At 38.6% G+C, this 22,527-nt stretch overlaps 1 protein-coding gene across 1 annotated transcript; it reads right to left on the reverse strand.

The window, feature by feature from the left end:
• Positions 1-320: 320 nt before the first annotated feature.
• On the reverse strand, positions 321-19,994 carry SFT2D1 (SFT2 domain containing 1). Its single transcript, XM_071549432.1, has 8 exons — positions 19,847-19,994; positions 13,191-13,277; positions 11,509-11,591; positions 8,173-8,254; positions 5,730-5,765; positions 4,917-4,975; positions 3,480-3,509; positions 321-1,020 (listed from the first exon to the last, which is right to left on the reverse strand). Exons 1-8 carry the CDS (start codon positions 19,907-19,909, stop codon positions 981-983), a joined length of 480 nt encoding a protein of 159 aa, XP_071405533.1. The 5' UTR covers positions 19,910-19,994; the 3' UTR covers positions 321-980.
• Positions 19,995-22,527: the final 2,533 nt, after the last annotated feature.

Here is a 22,527-nt window from a genome sequence, read left to right on the forward strand (position 1 = left end):
TACCAAGCATCACGGATTTAACTTGGCTCCAGAGTTACTGAATAGCTCTTAGTTGAAAAAAATCAGAAATGAGAACCTCTTACTGAAGCCAGGCAAAGTATGAAAGTATTTCACTTCAATCTGTTACCAGTTTAAGTCAGGATGAACAGTCTGTCTAAATACTAAAAACAAAGAAACTTTAAGTCACTTCTGCAAATCTAATAACCAAATTTGGATGTAGTTATATACATACCCCACTTTTTCTACTTTCATATTTAATCAAGTGTAAGGCTGAAATTTTCAGCCCTCTACAGCCGATTCCTAAATAAAAAAAATTTAGGCACCTTTAAAATGAATTTATTTCACAAGTCTCATTTATACATTTGTCATAAGTTCTTTTAGTAAAAAGTATTTAAGTATGAAAATTTTTAAAAATCGTTTAAAATACTTTTTTTTTAATAAAATCCAACAAGCATTAAACAGACCTTTCACATATTCTCATTAAGCTTTTTCCATAAGGCACATGTATACACATTTCAAAGGAGAAGTTAATTATAACTTACCAAATTTTTACAACGTTTATAAAACTCTGTCTTTGGAAAAACATACAATGGATAATGTACAAACATGAATGGTACATTGCAAATTTTAGACAGAACTGTAAATAAAATCTTTATGTATACTACCCAGGTCTTAGTGACTTGCCTCCACTGAGGATAAACTGTTACTGGATGCAAAGTAGTTTTAAGATTACTCTGCATGAAGTATTTAAATGTACTTTTTTGGTTAAAAGAAAAGCTTTGAAGTTCCAGGGTAAACATAAACAATGCACTAAATTTATTTTTAAAACTCTAGTAAAAATTATTTCATCTCCCAAATGCAAAAGGCAAGGAAGATTGTTACTGGTTACTTCAGGAGTGGAAAAATACAGTTTTCTGAGCAAAATTTACTGAAGAAAAAAGTTGGCGTTTAAAGTGGACACAGGGGTTCCTGTTTTTAATTTACCCTAGACAGGATGAGAAGCACTTAATCACAGCATCCCTTTAAAAAGAAAAAAGAAGTCAGTTATTTTCTTTATAGACATCTCAATCATCACATATTTCAAATTAAAAATACGACAGAAACTGAAGACAAATATCAGTAGTTTATTAAATGCAGGACCTGTGTGTGAGTACCTCTGCTGAACCAGTCAGAGCAAAGGCTCAAGGCCAATCTGAATCTCGTCTCCCACTCTGTTTACATTCCAGCACACGCTAAAATGCAGACACAGTGTTGAGAACTGCTCTGCAGCACACATGGACACCTAGCAAAGGTCACAGCCTTGTTTCAGAAAGGCTGGACAGCAAGGACATGGCTGAGGAGTGCACCAAATCCAGACAGTCAGCAAGGCACAGGTGCCTGAACCCAAGCACACTGGAGTTTAGACCATCACAGTGAAGGAAATAAAGCTCAGGCTGAAGGGTTTAAAGTGCACATACTGAGACAGCGCAGGATGGAGAGCTGGTTCAGCCATAAGTTTTGAAATATCTGAAGGGCTGTATTGTTTTATATCACAATAACCTGTTTTCTGACTGTTCTACTTAGATCACTCACTTTAGTCCCCTTTATTTTTCATTTTCTCAGAAAAGTAACAACTTACTGAGGAGTGGAATTTGTATTCTGGTGTTAATCAGTTTGAAGAAAAACACCCATCACGACTCTTTAAAGTCACTGTAGGTATGGGGTTTGGTTGTTTTGCATTTTTTGTTCTTTTCATTTGGGTTTGGTTTAGGGGAGCTTTTTTCTGTCAGAGCCACAATTAACTAAAGAAACCAAGCACAAACCAACAAAACTCCCCAACAAAGCCATGAACAAGTAAATTAAGAGTAAACCATTAATACAGTTAAACAAAGGAATGATAATTTTGTTGAAATCAAGAGAAATGCATACTTAAAACAAATGACATAATACTCTTCTTTGGCACTTAATATAGTTTAGATCACTGTTTCTGTAAGTAAGGCAGCCTATATAAAAAATTTATGATAGTAAATAATAATCCTTGAAGAATTCACTGTATTACTAAAAGCAGTCTGTATAAAATTCAATTGTTTAGCTCATAAAATCTAAGAGAGAAATAAACCCAAAGAATTAACTGATGCATATAATCCAATCTTTTTCTGACCAGAACTTGAAGTACTCTCGGTAGGGAAAAAAACCCAAACAGTGACTGGAAGTTCAACTTGCTTTCTGTACAGAGCAGAACATTACAAAAAAAAGGAAGGAGCTGATGCCTTAAGATTTTTATATATTTTTGGATTTTAATATAGCTGTATAGTTTCTCACACTTAAGGCAACAGGTGGCAGTTTCTAAACCTCTTTCTCGCAGTTTTTGCCACATTCTTGAAACTCTGTTTATTGTTCCTTTCAAGGAAAAAGATTTTAGCAAGGACATCTTGTTTGGGACACATGGACATAGAAGATATACTGTTGTCAAAGCAAGATAGAAGGCCTAAAACCCTTAGAGAAGCTCCAAAGGTGCAGATATTCTCAGGTTGGATGTATCCATTAGATATGATAATTACTTAGTGTTATAAATTTGTAAGAACCTTTTACTGGGTGTGCACTTACGTATTTTGTTGCACCTGAAAGTATTTTCATTACAGGTGCTGCTCTCTCTTTTATCTATACTAATATTGTCTGGAAAGTTCTTCTGTTTTAGGCAACAGAGTCTACTGAGACTGTCTCCTGACCACTGGCACTACAAGAACACAGAACACTACTTTTCACTGGGTTAGCTGGGGTTGTCAGAAGTAGTAAGATTACAACTTGAAGCCTGAGTTCAGGTAAAGTATCTTCTCCACTGTGACTATCAACCACTATATTTAAAAAAATCCTTCCTAGATGAAATCTGAAGCTTTAAAAAAGCTTTTTTTTTTTCAAAAAAAAAATCCACCGTTGAAAGACTAAACTGCATTTTACATGACTCACAGAAAAAATAAGATTCTTATATTTGATTCCTTGCATGTGTTTTCACTCTGTGTTTGGCTAGCTTTCATTCCCTTTTTGTACACGAGAGTGAAAACAAAGAGAAGCTTGCCAAAATGAAAATCAACATAAAGCATTGCCTTTGCCTCTCCAAAATATGATGGAGGAATTCAGAAACAGACTTAGCAGCTGAAACTATATTGTTCATTTCTTTCAACTAAGATCTCAGATCTGTAAGTTAGCATTAATTTTAATAACACAGAAGTCATTATTGTATCACTGTATTGTTAAATCACTGGAGAATTTAAGCAAAACCTTCCTTTATTTTGAGAGATGAAAACTAGAGAGAAATTTATCAATGAGAAGCACTATGCACTTTACTTGTATTGAAAGCTTCTATTAAGCGTTACTTTTGAGTTCAGCTATGTCATTTTCTCAAAATTGAAAGGAAGGATATTACGTTTTTCTCACATTCTTACTCCCCAGCATAAAGGTAACTGACTTTTGTTAAGATGAAAATTATTATGCAGACTCACCTTGCAAAAGGAATATAAGACAGACTATACCTGAAAAAAGAGGAAAATAGTATATTTGCAGAGTGTTCATGCATCTCCTTGAACTAAATCATTTCACTATAGTCCAGCATTAATAAAAGCAACCTGATGTAACAAACTTTTAAACGAGGTTACCTTTTTAATTTAATGCTTACCTGAGAAAAGATTACATTTTTGGATAGGAACTAAACATACTGACAAGGATTTGGGGGTTTACTTTTTTCTTAGCCTTTTTGTTAATGTAATTCATACCTTCTAATGCACATCAACTTAAAAAAACCCAGATTTGCTATCACTAGATCCAAAATGAATGGAGACATCTGGGAAAACTGTATTCAAGATGAGAGAGACCACTTCTTCCAGTTTAAAAGAGAATTTAAATTACTATGCAAATATACATCTAATATTTATGTAACTCTAAATACAGGTATATGCCGTAGCATGAATAATATGCCACAAATTGTGACACTCAAACAGCTGATAATTCTACTGTTCTGTGAAACTTGCTCTCACAATCCTCCAGGTGGTGTTTTGTTCTCATGCCCAGCCTGATCAGACTCTAGGACACTTAACCAGTGTGAACTGTCTGCTGAAAACATGCAGAGCACAGTATTTAGTGGTCTTTCCTCTGTGTAACACCAAGCATTTGCCTGGGCACAGCACAATGCCCAAGAGTCCCCTACCCTAAACAAATGGTTACTTGTCTTCAAACTCAAGTTCAGTATAGACTCCGTGTGTTCAGGGCAAGTTCAAACAAGAACTATGGTCACCTTGGCTTGCCTCAGAGTTAGCACCAAGTCATTCACCTGGGACAAGGAGATGAAGTATGTATGTCTATGGAGAAAGCAGTAGCTTCCAAAACTTCTGCCAGGCTTTCAAGCAGTCATCTAAATGCACTCACACATTACCAAGCCCAACCTCTGAGCGCATTTGGATGGTCATCATAGTACTTGCTGCCCTAAATTTACCCTCTCACATCCACCCTCTCTTTACCCAGTGCCACTGTGTATCTTTGGGGCAGGACATACCCTATGAAAAGGTTGTTTAGTTTTACTTCAAAAATGAAAGGTTAGAACTCAAAAGAGGGAGATAAGCAGAACGTATGATTATACTGTTACTTTCACAATACAGAAAAGGCATGAGAATTTTTTTGCATATATATTCCTTTCATAATGCTTCAGATAAGTTCACACATTGCAGAATATACTTAAAATTACCATTTTTGCTGCAGTTACACAACCTATCTTTAAAGAACAGATTGAGGCTGGCATTTGGGCACACTTGCACGCAAAGCATATATATATATATATATATATATATATATATATATATATATATATGTGTGTGTGTGTGTGTATTTATAATCATGCAGATGTAGGGGCAGGGAAAAGAAATTAAAAGGAATTTTAAGAATCTTACCAGGTCATTGCCAAGAACTGCAATATGCAGAATAACATTGCCAAACCTTTTTTGTCCCACTAAGTAAAAATAAAGCAAATACTGCAAGTTAGATAATTTTGCATCATTCTATACTGTAAACAATTGGAACAGTCTGTTCAATCAAAAATTGAGCTGACAGTGCCTAAATCTTCTCGACTTAATCTGCTACTTCTTTCCTCTCTAACAGCTGTCCATTTATTTTATCCATCACTTCATTAGCAACATGCTATGAAGACCTTTTCTAGCTTTGAAAATAATTACCAGCATTGGTGCTAACACTCACTCATGAGACTGCACTTCTGTAAATACTGAAGTTCACTCCAGTGACATATTTACTTCTATGGAACATAACTACAGCCAAATTTCAATCAAGATGCTTCAAAGTACTTGTTCTGTTTCCTTTCTGTTGTCTTAATCAGCTTAATATTCCATATACATGGCTTCTAAAGACCACTACATATTCTCTGATATTTTCTGACATAAGTATGCATCACTAAAATTAAACTGTATTTTAACTGGTTTTTCTTAGTTTTTATTCCAGAGGTCTGCAGACTGAACCTGATGCTCTAGCTTTGGTATTCTCATCTACATCACAAGCAGGTGGAAGGGTGTGTTTGCTTTACAGCCAGCAGGCTCACTGCTCCACCTGAGCTCAACTGCACCTGACAACAGGATCAACACAAACACCAGTTCATCTCTCCTCCACAAATGAACTGTATCTAAAGCCATGATATAATTAATAAACTAAGGAAGCTGGATTGCTTTTTAGGGGAACGAAGCATTCTCACTTACCCAGAATACAGCACAAAGAGTCAATACTAGGCAAAGCTGGGGTGAGAGGAGAGACATAAAAAAAGAATGAATACCCAACAAAGCAAATACAGTTTACTGTTTTCATGTTTTCAATGGGCAACCATCATTTTCACAACTGACTTATGAAACAAGCAAAGCCAAAGCATGTCACACAGTGACTAAATGCTTAACTCCATGTAAAGCGGTGTTTTCCAAAGCACAGCATGAGGTATTCATGGCCAGAAGGGCTGGGATAAGTCTTGGAAGAAAGAGGAAGCAGGAGTTGACTTCAGGAGCCAAGGGGAGTATAACCGGGTGTGGGAGTATAACCGGGTGTGTGCACCTTATGTGCAGGTCTGTTAAGAGGTGGATTTAGATGATAAAGCTTGATTGAAAGCAACCAAATAGTCTGCAAACTGCTACTCTGTTATTTCAGTACATACTATCATTTTGAATCTAGTATTCGTAACAACCGTCTCTGTCAAAAAGGTATGTGCATCACTATGAACAACCCATTATTAAAAACATCCATTCACAATTATAGTATCTGGAAAAACACAGGCAATGCATCATATGCCAGTGCTTTTTTGTCTTCTGACAGTAATTAAGAGCCCACTAGGGAGCAGCTGCCTCAGACATAGTGAAAATGCTCACGTAAAGCTTTGTTCAAGGCACTTACACACATTTGATGGAACATTACAATGATGTATTTGGTTTACCATGCCAAATAACCACACCATTTGTGCAAGCTTAACCATCACTTTGAACTTTGCCACTAAACCTCATCTGGCTTCCTCCATTTGTCATTACATATAGTAGAAAACAGAAATAAAACTTAAAAGAAAAACAGAAGAAAAAAAATAAAAAAAAATTGTTTTATTGAAAGAAAGAAAAATAACAGACTCCTGAATTTTTCCAAACATGTTTTGACTCCTGAAGAGCCTACAATTTTAGGTTTGTGTTAGGATGGAGATTAAAACAGTCAAATCCATCCAAAGTTTTCAAAATATGGTAAATTTTTCAGTTCTTCTCCATTTTACTGAAATTTTCTATCCTAATTGTCTTAAGCTCTTACTCAATGTTCACATTCACTATTATGTGAAACCTTTCATTCTGTCTTTTCCAGCCTTGTTATCAGCTCCTCTGCACAGGTAGGTAAGTCTGTGATGTTTGTTCTATTCTCTTTTCTCTTTCCATTTCCCTGATGTGTATTGTTTCTACAGTCTTCAAAGCAAGTTATTTTCTATGTCACCATGTCTGAGCATGGTGGATGACAGGATTATCAAAGAATTTTGTGCCTGCTGCTTTAAGTGTCTGGCTTAGGGTCTCAGTTTCACCAGGAAAAGCTCACAGCTATAAGGTGGAGAATTCATGCTCAGCAAACACAGACTCTAGAGAAGGGGAGATATTCTTGTTGGACATTTCTACTGGAAACCTGCAAAACATCCCTAGGACTTGTAACTTGGTTGTAAAAGATGGCAAAACAAAATAAACACAAAACCCCAAACCAAACCAAACAAACCTCTTGAACAAAGCTCAGAGTCCAAGCTAAGGATTAAGTGACTTTCCCAAAAGATATGGACAAACATAAACTTCCTAAGTAAGATTATAATGTTTATTTGTAATGTGACTGTATGGGAGGAAAAACATACAACCCATATGACAGCCATCCAGAAAGAATTTCATACCCACATCAGCTTTAATCAACTAGAAAAAAGCTTATAGGGAGAATAGGACAGCAAACTACATTTAAAAAATAAAAAGTTGAAAGAAATCAGAAGGAACAAGAGAGAAGTACAAAACAGAGGAGCAGCAAGTGCAAGTTGTTTTTAAGTACCTAATATAGAGCTTTGGGATAGGAATTCTGATATTTGGGAAGGGGTTTTTTCCCTCCTCCTGGAAGAAGAAATGATGGACATGGAACTAAAGAAGCCAGGAGTGTCACAATGGAGACAAAGCTGAACATGTGACTTCCCAGACTTTGGGGAAAATAAATTAATTTTCTCCATTGCTTTGGAAGTGCTGAACCACCAACCTTTACAGATAGAGCTGCAGCCAACAAACAACTGTCAAGCTACACTTCACAACCCGTGACTTTTCACAGCAGCTAAAAAGTCTCTGTCTCACCTTGTTCTTGAAGAAAATATTTTAGAAAATAAATTTAAAATAATCAACCTATTACTAGGATTTAGTAAGAAAGATTTGGTGAAAAGAACATTTTACTCTAAATAATTAATTAAAAAAACATAAGCAATAAAAACGGGCTTACAGAAAGGATCTAGATGATCTTTGTGACATACAGAGCTAAATGGCTTGACTGTTATTTCTCAGTACAAAGAAGAGGTGGACTGAGAAAAAAACCTCTCTTTACAAAAGCCTCAAATTTAGCTCTGGGGCTAAAGTAAAACATTTTAGTAAAAGGAAGCAAAGATATTATATTTACCAACATCACAATTGTAGCTATTAATCGTTTTGGATCAAACATTGCTTTCAATTGCTTCAGTGGCCCCATCAGGAAACATGTACTAATAGAAGAGAAAAAACAAAACAAATGGTAAATCACTTTTAAATAACTCTTAGCTAAAGGCAGTAGGTAATTAACCAGTTTTCCAACAGTTAGATAACTATAAAGGCTTAAAAAAAGGGTATTTCAGTGTTTAGTAACAGAGATTCGCTAGAACAGAAGATGAAATACTCCATGAATTTAGCCCTGGAAACAGTTTGACTCACCCTTGGTCACAAAATTCTTTCCAAAACATTAACATAGAAAAAGAAGTAATAGGCAAATACAAAGACACTATTCGATTGCCAAGGTCAGAGGGGACAGGGAGTGTGTGACAAGGATTTACTTAAGGAATAACATAAAGAGAGTAGAAGCAAATCAGTTTTCATGAACTCTTTTATCATGTAAGAAAAAACACATTTCTAATAATAATCTGTTTGATGGTGTTGAATGCCATATATAAATAAAGACATTTAAGAAAGCAGTGCAGTTACAGTTAAATTTAAATCATGTCAGAGACAAAATGGGAGATCAACAATGACTATAAGTAGCCCTACATTAATTTAGAGATGTGTGGGCAGTCAAAGATGTTTTGACTGTTATTTTAAGATGGCAAGACCATAATATATAGGAAAAAAAATAAGATGAGAAAACTCAACAGAAGAAAACGAAGATCATACTCAAGATATGGGGAAAGATAATGGGAACAAATAGAGTGGTTAGAGGAACAACAACTAAAGGCTTTTTACAAAACAAAACCGTAATGCTCTAATTATAGCACAGGGTTATCAAGTGAAGTCTAGTGAATTTCATGTTGAAGCTGTTTTAAGAACTGACTTGCCAAAATAATATAAAGATTATAAAGACCAAACTTCTTCAGAAAATTTCTGTGTAACAATAAACTTTTTTACCCAGGCAGCATTCAGGTAGCTACAATCAAGATTACTGGTTAAGCTCTAACTTTTTGGTCAAACTCAGCAAGCAAAAAGGAAGGGAAAAGTTCAGTAGTTTGTACTAATCCTCCTGCTTTTGTCTACTCTGCAGTGAACTTGAAGGGAGAACAAAAACCATCAGCAACACTGTGCTGTACATGTTCATGGAAAGAAATGCCATCTGAACTAAGAATTCACAACCACAGGAGTAATTCTCTGGCTTCAAATATTCTGAGATGAGTCTTTTTCTTCCCTGTCATCGAAGTACTTTTGCTTTGTTGAAAACACAACAATTCAGTGAGAGAGTTAGAATAGAATGCCTGTAATCTTGTGGTAGTCTGAATGTTTTATTACAGAGCAGAAAAGCTAGTTTAGCACTTTTTCTAGTTAATAGTTTTTTATATGAAATTAGACAATGTGTAGCAGGAAAGAGTTGGATGGAGCTCCCTCCTGAGACCAGTTACAAGCCTTCTAAGACAGAGGAAATATGGGAATCCACATCCCAAGCAGTAAATAGAACTCAATCTTCCACACCCAGATGTCCAACTGGAAAAAATGTTTTAATTTAACTGTAATCCTAACTAACTTTTTCATCCTGTCTGCTGAGCCATAAAATTACATTAAGACAAAAAAAGGGAATCTGAAGAACTAGAAGAAAAATTAATTAGCTAGTGGAAGGATAGGGATGTTGAAAATATGGTAGTAAAAAACAGGAAAGTTTAGGCCACAAAAAGTAGGCAGAAAAAATAGATAAAGCAAAATACACTGAAAACAGACATGACAAGAGCTTCTCCAGAGATCAGAGATTCCATAGGGAGCAGAAAGAAAGGCTGGAAAACAATTCTAGAGGTCCTCCACTTACACAGGATAGTTTTCTTAGGTTCAACACATTCTGTAGGAGATACAGTCATCATGCCTGAGAATAAGTATCATTGTTTTCATGTCCGTGGCTAGAAAATTAGAGTAGAAACAGGCCAGAGAGGACTAGACAGGCTAGTAACTGCATTTTCTTTTAAAGGCAGACTTGCAAACAAGCCTGAAAATGTTTAAATCTGCTTGTCATTTTGTGACTTTATTGTCGTTTTCTACTGTTCTTAGAACACAGTTGCCTGTTGTTTATATCTAAAAGGACTACTGAAGGAAGAGGGGGCCTCTTTTTTCTTCTAATTTTAGCTGGATTCCAGAATAAAGTTTTTCAGCATTCTCTTAAAAGGAATAACAGTCTGTAAAAACTTTACTCGGTTAGTACTAAGTTTCTAAAATGCTAATTTAATTTGAAGCAGTGAAAACACACCCGAAGTACTAGTTAAAAAAAACAAACAAAGAAAGAACCCTCCCTCCCCAAACCAAAACCAAAGAATAAAAAGTAAGATAAGGGAGAGAAAGGGAAACATTTAACTTTGCCTACCTCCAGTATTAACTTTTTGTCTTGTTTTAGTATGAGATGCAATGGTTCTACAAATAAGACTCAATTTCAATGTAGAAATTTTTGTCTCCTAACAAATTTGTTGAGGAAAAGCAGTACACCTTCACATTTCTCAAATGTTAGTGTCACATTACCTGAGTTTTAACAGATTAACACTGTTTTGATTCAAGAGTTAAGTCACTTGACTAAAGTAACAGAGTCCATGAAAATCAAGACCATACTCCATGGGGTTTGAGTCCCATGACCATGCATCAAGTACACTAAGATAGTAAGAGAAAAAGGACAAAGAGAAACTGAAAATACTTTATGGACATTAAGTTGCTTCTTACATATTTTTCACACTGTGGAAGAAAAGGGTTTGATCCTAACAGGTCCCTTCAGCAAATCTTTTCAGACTGTTATGTGGAATACTTCAAAGAATCAAACATAGAGTTTAAAAATACACTGTGAACCATTTTTAGGTTCTGCCTTTGGCCTTACAGTCAAAACAAGGATTTTCTGAACTCTTTTTCTCTTGAGAGAGAAAGAGGACGGGGTCTCTGTTAAAAGCAAGAAGCTCCTTCCAGTTACAAAGCATCTTTATAGTGGGCAGACTAGCAGCTTACCCCTGAAACTGAGGTACTTCTGTACCTAGAAGGACTCGGCTGTAAAAGGCACAAAACGTTCAACCAGCAATTTGTTACTCTTATTTCAGATAACAGTTGTGATGTGTCCACAAAACAAGCATGTAAGATAATTGATATTCAATAATTATGACAGTGATAAAACTGTAAAACAAGTTTTAATGCTATTATCATTTCAATATGAAAATAATGTTGTTTACATACAACAAAACCAGACACCATACTAGAGTAAAAGCAAATGGAAATGTAGCTGAAAAGGAGGGTACTCTTTTAATATCAATAACTCAAATCATACCTGGCTAATGCAGCAATATTTCCCAGCGTGTAGAATACTGCAAAAAGTTTGATCCCCTTTGGGAGCCATAGCAATGCTGTTCCCTATAAAAGGTAGGTTATTTTTAGGTTTGCAATTAGATAGTTCAATCTATTTAGATTTTATAGTCTATCAATATATTTTCAGACTATGAAGAACATCATTCTGACATACAATAGAAGAGTACACTGCTCTCAGAGTTGCAGCAGTCACTGCTCAGCATAATTGTATTGCCACCTACTGGCAAAACAATGTATTGGTTTACTGTATTTCACAATATCCTTACAACTAGGCAATGTTTGTTTATAGTGTTTAACATGTTTATTTGTACTGTTTATATTTTATTTACAACACTTTCAGTTTTGTTACAGTGCCCCACTGTACATTCCACACCTCTGCACACAAAGGATAAAATATCATAAACCCACACCAATATTCACGTGACATCTCCTTTCTCCTCCAATCAACCATCTGGACTTGCAGTCCAATACACACTGAGGCTGAATAAAAATATTTTAGAACTCTTCTTTCCGGACATCTCTCATTTCCACTAAAAAAAACCCAAAACAAATCCTTCTGCTGATCACAGTTACTTACCATTATCAAAGAGAAATGGAATCATAGAATGGTTTGGGTTAGAATGGACCTTAAAGATCATCCAGTTCCCATCCCCCTACCATAGGCAGGGACACTTCCCACTAGACCAAGCTGCTAGATATCCCATCCAACCTGGCCTTGAACATTTCTCTGGGCCACCTGTTCCAGCATTTCACAGTAAAGAATTTCCTCATATATCTAACCTAAATATCTCCACTTTCAAGTTGTAGCACCCATCACTCCTTGTGTCACTACATGTGTTCCTGATGAAGAGTCCCTCTTTGGCTTCCTTGTAGGTGCTTTCAGATGCTGGAAGGCTGCTATGAGGTCTCCATGCAACCTTCTCTTCTCCAGGCTGAACTGCCCCAAATTTGGCAGCCTGTCAGAGCCTAAATGGAGGCTAAACTAGAAGCAAAACAAGCTGTGATGCGGACACCGTGTCCTGAAAAAAAAATGAACAAAAGCAACTATATTCTACGCAATTGCAGTTTCAGTGCAAATCTGTGGTGTCAGTTTGCACAGTACAAGCAGCTATGGAGAGCTGCAAGAAAAGAGTGTAAGTGTATTCTACAATGAAAGCCTACATTTTGCAAAGACTTTGACTGAAGAAAAAACACCACATGCAACCTTCATCAGCCAAGAACATAATAAATTTACCAAAAGGTCCGTAATCTGAATGAGAAAAAGGTGAAGTTGCCAGCTAGGAAGCTAAATTCTACAAGATGTGAAGTCCACAAACACACTACTGAGAGTTTTGACTCTTATCAAGCTCAAGATAACACAAGGAATCTTCGAAAACCAAACATCCTAAAGCCTTTTATCTGTTGTTTCATAGATTTATACCATGTGATACAGAAAAGACACAAGGATTAAATACTAAAAAACAGCAGCAAACCCAGTGATGCTTACCTGCCCAGAAACAGATGTTAAAGCACAAATGTGGTGTGTACTAAAATTTGTGATTATACCGGTTACATATGCGGGGGGGGGGGGAATCCTACATCTATGAATGAGGTTTTACTGTAGAACAGTAATAAAAGACAGAGAAAAAAACACACTTTACTTACAAGAAAAGAACACACAATGCCAGCAACAAAGCATATGGCAAACCATCTGACTCGAGTACCAAAGCTGAGTGTTGAGGCATCAAGGACCTTAAGAGGAAGAGAGGGAAAAAAAGATATTACAAACCCAGGTTTGAACAACCTAAACGACATTTTACTCTTTACCACTGAAGTACTTAACTTCAAACAAAATAATTTTTTAGCCAGAAACAATCATTTTACCTTGCTTAACAGTCACTTGCATATTAATTCTTTCATATTACAAAATTTATTAGAAATCTGGAAACATGTTTCCAAAACAAACAAACAAAAAGACACAAACCATGAAGGTTTATCCTCACATTCAAGCGCTAATACTCCACTTTTCAACAGACTTTCTTTATATCACAAAAGTGAGTTATCACAATTGTACCAAAGCAAAAGAATGGATGAACCTTCTAGCAATTTGCAGAGGAATATATCTATTTGTGCAGCACTGTAGGTTCCTATAAACATTACTGCCTTTTTCTGTTACTAGAGATGATCCCTTGTACATAGTATTACCAGTATCCACTGCAAGCATTACGACTCCACTTCAATTACTGTTCCTTACAGGGTGAAGGTGTAGTCAGATTAACACAGCTTGTCTCATCAGACAGCTAACTTGCTGAAAGGGATTATTTTACTTCCTGCTTCTCCAGAGGGACTCCAGAACCTGTAAGACCCCCTAATGAGCTGAGCTAGCTGATACAACTCACAATATGGGAAGAGAACTTGTGTTCCTTCTATTCTGATGACTTAGTCCTGTACTAAACTAACGAGTCAAATCAGCTCTGCAAGCTGTCAGAAAAGTGATGGGGCTGATGAAAGGAAAGAGGCAGGGCCACATATCTGGCAGAACAGCCCCTTTCAGCAGAAGTGACTTGTTAGATATGCTCAGGTCATCTTCTCCACCCATGCTGTAAGAACAATATATTTCAGCTTATGCCAAGTCACTACAATTAAATATACTTTCTATTTTAAACTGATCTATTAAGTGTTGTTTCAGCTTATATGAGATGACTACAAAAAGCCAACTTTCCTATTTGTTCAGATGACATGAGCAAACTCGCCCTCTTGTTGTCTAGTCTACAGATATTTTAATCAAGTCTTATTAACCAAATACACTAGTTAGGCCTTCCCCAGCCAATGAGTATGTTTCTCCTACTCTCTTGAGAAATTTCTCTTTCAGGCAGTGGTAAGTGAACCAAGGAAATTTGGTTACTGCTTAAAACAAGTTCACATCTCTACCAATGAAGAATCCCTATCTAGTTCAATAAAAAAGAGCCACATGCAAGCACACATGTGTGCTGGGATGAATCATCATCTGAGGGTAAGTCAACAAGGGATAGCTTGGACTATTTTTTTTATCAACTTTATAAAAAAATTAGCCACCTTATTTGATAAAATTAAATAGCTTGAATATTTATTTAGGAAGGGAGAGTAGAGCACTGAAAAATCTTTTACACTGGCTTACTTTCTGAGCACAGAGCTGGGATACCCTATTGTTCTGAGTTTCCTTTCCTCTTCTCCCTATTTAGCAGTTAAGATGGAACTTCCCAAAGGCCAGAATATACAACTTACCTTGTCAGGTCCACAATTTATCCTTATGCATGCATTAAAGAAACAGACAAAAACAGTAACTGAAAGATGGTTTAGTATTGAAATAATATTTGATAGTCATAGTCCTGAATGCCTATACACATACGAAGTGTGGGAAGAGCTGGTAGGACACAGCTGAAGATATTAATTTCAATCATGCTTTTAGTTACATCTATTCATGCAACTAATCACAAGCACAAACACACAAAAAGTAAAAATCCTTTCCATTCCTGTTCAGAACTCAAGTGTGGATGGGATAATACTATGAATTAACCCAATACACACATTTTAGATTGCCTAGAGAACATGGAAAAGATGAAGATAAATCATTTATTCAGGTGTATCAGGCACATTGCTGCCACTTACTACTATTCTGCTTCTAATCTTAACATCTACGATGCTCCAGAAATTACTACCAGGAAATTTAATTCTTCATATAAATCTGAACACAACTTTATCTTCATTTAAATCTCTAACACTTAAGAGGTAAAAAAAAAAAATACAAACGCAAGACATAATCACACAAAGGCTTGGAGCAAAAAAGATCACAAGATTTAAAATATGATTTTAAAACTAGTTCAATACATTTTATGGATTTAATTCCTAAAAACTGAGATTGACAATACATGCACATGAACTACAGGAAGATAAGCTGTGGCATGAGAGCTGCCAGAGCACCACAACATAGCATTCTCTGTAATAACAAATGAATTTGCATTAATATGAAGGCTGATCCTCCAACCATTTTCAAAGTTGTCACCATTTATGTTATGAAGCTGAATCTAGTTTATGCAGTGTTTGAAATCCTGAAACTGGAGATTTGGTTATGCATTTTCTTAGGGTATCTCTTCTAGAAGAGGAGACCTCATTGCCGTCTACAGCTGCCTCATGGGGAGAAGAGGAGGGGCAGGCACTTGTTTCTTCTCTCTGGTAACCAGTGACAGGACCTGAGACAATAGCATAAAGCTGTGTCAAGAGAGGCTTAGGCAGTATATTAGGAAAAGGTTCCTCATCCAGAGGGTAGTTGGGCACTGACAGGCTCCCCAGGGAAGCTGATCATCACGCACCAAGCCTGACAGAATTCAAGACGCGTGTGGACAATGCCCTTAGACAGACAGTGTGACTCCTAGGGATGGTCCCATGCAGGATTAGGAATTGGACTCTATGATCCTTATGGGTGTCCCTTCTAACTCAGGATATTCTATGATTAATACTTTTTAGGTTTCATGGAAGCAATGGAACTTGTTACCTTTCCAAAATACCTGTTTCATCCCTATAGTGAAGCACCTTGCTACAAAAGTTGAGTAACAGATACATAGTTCAACTACATAAACCACAGAAATCAGCTTGTGCTAAAATGCCAGGCTACAATCTGTAAAAGTTGAGGATCTGTCACAGTGCCACAGTCTCTTCTGCCACACGTGCTGCAGGAGCAGTAATTTCTATGCGAGGAACCATGAGACGCCTTGAAGTAACAGCTTCGTTTCTCAGAGACAATGAACCAGAACCCTGGAATAAGTAAGTCTAAACTGGCCCTGCAACAAAAGCAGGAAACAATGCAAGGGTGGTTAGGATTTTTTTTGTGTGTCTGATATAAACTGTCCACCTAATCCAAGATTTCAGATAAAAAGAGTTGGCATTGCAATCTATGATATTTGCATTAGCAGAAGCTTTTAAGTAAAAGACTGAAAAAATTGCCAGGCAAGTACCACATCTGGGGAAAAATTTATATGGAGAATACACAGTAGTGGTGGCAAGGGAGTTCTGTAAAACACACCCCACTTGCTGTACTGCTTATCAGTTTGTTTCTGAGCAAGAAAAATGAAACCGAAATCAACAAATGGAAATCTTTAGTACTCTGTAGCCAAGCTTTAATGCCACACTCCCGGGCAAGAAGCAAAGATTTTTACTCACAGGATAGTTCAAGCTAATATTATATCAAAAAAATGATCAAGACATCCAGAAATCAAGAGGAAACCCTAAATGGAAACTGGAATCCCTAGGAGAGACTTCCTGAATCATAAGGGACAGTCTTGCAATGGTCTGATACACAATTTGCAAGTGACGGGGAACAGCATCTCTGCTGACCAGTTTGCAAAGGGCACACAATAAACAGTAAGAATCACAATCGGCAAGGCTGCCTTTGATCAAAAATATTTTTTATCGTTCTGAACATCCACCTAAGCTCCTCCCATAAATTAATGACCTTACGAAAGTTTGCCATGTGGGCAAAGGGAAAAGCAGAAATACTTTATTTTACAAGTTTTAAGAAAGATTATACAAGTTAACAATCTTTTCTTGATGGCAAATTTAAGAATATGCAAGTAATGGAGAAAATTCAAACAAATGTTGAGTAAATTTGCAAAATTGAGTTTCTAAGCAATATTTAAAAAATATTTTCAGAGATATTTTCATCTTTCCCTAACAGGCTTCCTTGTATGTATTTATATCATCACTAGAAAGTAAAATATAAGAAATGTAACTGTCTGGTCTATTCCTCCTCACTGAAATCTTGTTGAACGCTTTAAGCAGCTGTCAATTGTCAGCTGACAGGGAACTATAGCCAACATGTCACATGGACTGATTTTATTTTGGTTTTGGTGTTGATAAAGCTAAAAAGCATAATGCTGCCCTAACGACATCATTACACTGGCATAGTTACAATTCATTATTGAGCTTTTCATTAATGAATTCCCTTAGTTAATTTTTTATAATATAGAGTAATGGATCTAATTGCAGCAAGAAACAACAGTTGGTCATCTGAAGACTTTAGAAAGTACAGAAAGACTTCACTGAGTCACAACACAGTTCTTTCATTAGATACTTTCCTTCTACTTAGTAGGATTACTCTGACTTCATGGTAATGGTTCTGCAAAAATCAAGGAGAATACAGAGGTATCTAGACATGAACCCTATAATAGCTATTACACAACTATCAGCTAGTTCAAAGAGACGGCCATTGTTTTTAACCAAACACATGACTCAATTCCAGAAAGATCATTACAACAGTTGAAGATTTTACACACAAAATGCATCACCTTATACCTTCTTTCACAATCCTAGCTCTTAAAAAATGTTCTTCTCTGCATGAATGCACATACTTTTTTACTCTAATACATTTTAAAAATAGTCAGCACCATTCACCTAGAGCTTTAGTGAATGTCACATATGAATTTCCTCACTAAAAAGAGGTTTGATTTCCGGAGTTCTACAGACACAGTACTACTTTGAGAGAAACCAACAGCTGAGAAATTGTCTGACCCAAAGACTTGACTCTTTTTTTTCTCCAGTAGGTATTTATTTCAAGATCTTTCTGGTTCATCTCAGCAGGAAGCTCCTTTGCACTGAATCAAAAACACATTTATATGTTTTCTTCTACCATGTACTGGATATGCTTTAAATATAGGCACATTTTTCTTATTTAAAGTCTTCTCTGTCTACTACAGTATCATTACATGCAACAGTGAAATCATATATAGTTTAATTACTGGCATTTAACTAATAACATATTATTAGCTCAGTTCTCTCCTTCTCAGGAAATACACATGAAATATAAAAATATTAAAAGACTTTTGATCTATTGACTGCTGCTTTAAAACAAACATCACAGCATCAAGTTAAGGAAAACTCTGTCACTATCATGTGCCTCATGTGAAATGCATCTAGTGATGGCAGATTCATTAATGCTCTTGGAATTGAACTGAGATTAACAGAAATGTAAGTATTTCTTTGATAATCTTGAAACAAGATCAGAAGGTAGAAAATCCCTCCCAAATGCTGGCAAGTCAGTTCTAGTGTGAAAGCACAGATGCTACACTGCTTCCAGAATTAGGTGTGGACAAAATTTAGCTGCTTTACTGTGGCAAAGAGGCCATAAACGTCATAGGTTCATAAAACTTCAAAGACCAGCAGCAACTCAGAGCAAAACCAAGTGAAGCATGTGAGCACCAAGCTGCTGGTACTCATATTATGCCAGCTGTGCTCAGGCTGTGCTGGTTCACCGAGGTTTGTCAGCTGCAGCTCACACAAAGCCGCTCCACATTCCAGCTTCCTCCACCACGCTCCAGCACCCTCGAGCAAACAGTATCAAGATACTCCTTGATGTGGAGCACTTTGACCTGCAGTCACACTGATTAAGCAGGAGTTGATGGAATAACTGGTTCTTTGTAAATATGCTTGGCTTTGCTTCAACCTAGAGATTAATTCTCAGGAATGTATGGTGTTCTAACCCAGTAAATCTGAAACAAAAAGATGAGGAAGATAGTGGGAAGGAAATAAAAAAATTAGGTTGTACTTGAGGAGTATAGGGTAAAAGGTAAGTTCAGCACAATATACATAAAACGAGCTTTTTCTAAAGAAAATATTTTTTGCCTTTGCAAATTCGAAGGCACAAAGAAACGGAGAAGCAATTTACACAGAATCACATAACCGGTCAGGTTAGAAGGGGCCACAGTGGGTGATCTGGTCCAAACCCCCTGCTTAAGCAGGGTCGCCCTGGAGCAAAAGGAACCTTGTTTATAGAACGAAAACCTATTGTCTGACCGATCACGTAGCAAGGCCAGGAAGGAAGAGGATTCACGACACAAGGAAACCCTGCTGTCTCAAGGCCGGACATGACAAACAAAACCAAAGGACCCCAAGCCACCAACACAGCCCAAAGCTTAACGCCAACAAGAATTCGCCAAAACTCATACTCCGGGCAGGGCCTGGTGCCCACAGCCCTTGGTCCTTCGGCGCACGCAGCAAACTTCGGTCTCTCCTTTGCCTGCCTTCTCTCCCAGTCACAGACACGGTCGGGCGGGCACCGGGGAGAGGGGTGTGCGTGTGTACCTCTATGTGTGTGTGTGTGTGTGTGTGTGTGTGTGTGTGTGTGTGTGTGTGCCTGTGTGCGCAGGCCGGGGAGCGGGGCAGAGAGTGCGGGGAACGCGGCTGCGGCCGAGCCGCGGACACGGTGCGGACCCGGGGCAGGAAGGCTCCAGCGCCGCTCGGCCCCTCGCACCGCGGAGTGGGAGGGAGATCAGGCCCTGTCCGGGCGGTACCTGCGCCGTCAGTCCCTGCTCCTCGTCGTCCTGCCCGGCCAGCACCCTCCGCAGCTTCTCCATTCCGCCGCCGCGCCTCGGCAGCGCCGGGCCGGTAGCGGGACTTGCCGGGAGCGACGCCGGCACCGCCGGGAAGTGACGCGCGCACCGCGGGGGCCGCGCCTGCGCGCTGGAGTAGCGGCGCCGCGCAGGGCGAAAGCGGCAGCGGCTCCCGAGAAAAGATCCCGTGGGACGCGGCAGGGCCGGGCCGTGCCGGGGCTGTGCAGCACTGGCTGCAGGCCCCGAGAAGGAAGAGAGGCCTGTCCCGGGGGCGTCGCTGCCCGCGGAATCGGTGCGCACGGCGGCGTGATTTGCATGGGCCCCGTGGTGCGAGGCGGGGGCTGAATAAGGCCCCAAGGCAGATACAGAGCACGGAGCACAGCCCCGCGGGTGCGCAGGGCCCCGGCAGGACCGTGTGAGGGCACCGCCTGTTCAGGTGGAACTTCTGTGCGGCGGGTTCTGTCCATTACCTCGCAGAGGTCGAGTAGAGCCTAGCCTCACCTTGGCATCCGTCCTTTACATATTTATACACCTTATCGATGTGTACATTATATTAACAATAAGTGACTATATCATAATCAATACATCAATATAGTAATAAATAATAAAGCAATATAAAATAGAAATACAAGATTATGTAGCATAAATTAGCCATATATTAGGTTAATAGTAGAACATTTATCACAATTAATACAAATATCGGTTTATTATATATTATGCATTGCATCAATGTGTATAAATACCTAAAGGAGGGGTGTCAAGAGGATGGAGTCAGGTCCTTCTGGGGGGTGCCAACCACTAGGACATGAAACAATGGGCTGAACCTGATGCGTGGAAGTTCCAGCTGAATATGAGGAAGAACTTTACTGTGCGAGTGAGTGCACACTGGAACAGATTGGCCAAAGAGGTTGTGGAGGCAGACAGCCTCACCCCTCCTTCAACTATGGGTTCGGTGTCCTGCACACCACCTGGGAGCAAGCCAGGTGCTTTTGCAGCTTGGAATGAGTGGGGTAGAGAGAAATGGGATTAGGTATAAACGTCTTCCTCCAGAGATTTCCAGTGGGGCGCTGTGTGGTCTGTTAACCTCTGCCCCTGGAAGAAGACTCCTGTCTCTTCAGGGCCTCCCTTCTTCACCAGAGGACCCCATAGGGGAGAGGAAAACATACCTGCCCGTCCTGGAGGGAGAAGCCAAGGCAGTGGCTGCCCTCCCACAGCTCCCGTCTTCCTGAGGACAACGTTTTCTGCAGATTGGTGGATGTGCTAGGGCAGACCCATCTTTGCCCTGACTTCTGCTTGTGAGGAAGAAGGGAAGTGAAGCTTTGAAGAATTTGACACAACAGGGCCTGGCAGGCTACATCCATACAGCTCAAACCCCAGGAAGCTTATTCCCCTATGGCCCATTTATTTCTGCAGAATAGCTAGAAGCACAGGGCATTTGGACTTGTGAGGCAGGGAGCAGACCTCAGCTGGTGGGAGCAGAAAGTAGCTTTGTCAGTTTTGAACTGAATGGAAAAGGAGGGAGAGCTTCCTGATTCTTCAGGTGCCTCTGGAGACGATCAATGAGACCTTGTAAGTACAGTATCCAGCAGACTTTGCATCCTGTTCATGGCTGCATGATGCTAAGAGTTTTTTTTCTTCACTGCTATTTGCAGAAGGATGGCAAAAATGATACACAGCAGTTTACTTTTACTAGTTCCTCTATTCCACAGAAATGTGGGCTCATGCGTCTACTGGAAATGGTGGCATGACAACAAACCTGTCAGAGCGCAGCAGTCTCTTTCCCACCTCTTCCCAAGTGACACACAACCCACAGCTTAAATCTTTGGGATCCCCACTAAAGCCAAAGGTGTGCAAGCCCTTCTGTACCTCCATAACCTTCTCACAAAGCCCTGACTCCCCCTGATTGCTCAGTTGACCCACTTGAGATGCTATGTCTGATCTTGAAAGTGTCAGTACATGGCCTTTTCATGGCTGGTGGCATGTGAAGGGGAGACAAGCAGCAGCAAGGTATTATCCTGCTTTCAGTTTTCAGTATACCTCCAGGACCTGCTGATGGCTTCCAAAGTATTTGTATGTAGGTGATTGGTTCAAGACCTTCATAACAGGGGCATATCACCATTTCTACCTCCATCAAACATTTGTTGGGATTTTCAAAAGCACAGCTGCCTTCTTCAAGGCTTTATAATTAAATGCTTCTACTAAATTTAATTAGATGCTGTCAAAAAATGAAGCCCAACATTTAGAAACATTTTTGCGATTGCTACAGTCCAGAGAGAGAGAGTGGCACTTTCAGGGAGCAGTTCTCATCTAAAGCAGTTATTTTAGTAAAGGAGAGATTGCCTTCTGCTCTCTGGTGGCTACAGAGGAAGCATGGGTGACTAGGTCAGACCTGATACATAAGTTTCAGTCTGATGAATTAGGGTAATGAACCTCACACCATACGTCTTTTAATTTAAATATAGGCAGGACCAGCCTTTATAGTGTATAATTTTCATTTACTTTTACAAATACATATATATATATGTAGTGAGCAAGATGGAACTGTTACTTTAAGCAAGGGAGAGGTTAAGTCAAAAATGCCCATTAGTAGTAGCTCCCAGAAGTGTAACAATATTTGTTACAAAAGTGTCTTAATTCCCAAG

Source organism: Pithys albifrons, chromosome 2 (assembly GCF_047495875.1).
Source record: "Pithys albifrons albifrons isolate INPA30051 chromosome 2, PitAlb_v1, whole genome shotgun sequence".
NCBI lineage: Eukaryota > Metazoa > Chordata > Aves > Passeriformes > Thamnophilidae > Pithys > Pithys albifrons.

Excerpts from the sequence above, each read along its gene's own strand:
- SFT2D1 (XM_071549432.1), bottom strand. The coding sequence starts at position 19,909 with ATGGAGAAGCTGCGGAGGGTGCTGGCCGGGCAGGACGACGAGGAGCAG. Across the intron at positions 11,592-13,190 it reads GCATTGTGTGTTCTTTTCTT|GGAACAGCATTGCTATGGCT; the intron begins GTAAGTAAAGTG and ends TACCTTTTATAG. Across the intron at positions 3,510-4,916 it reads CAGTTCTTGGCAATGACCTG|GTATAGTCTGTCTTATATTC; the intron begins GTAAGATTCTTA and ends CTCTTTTTTCAG.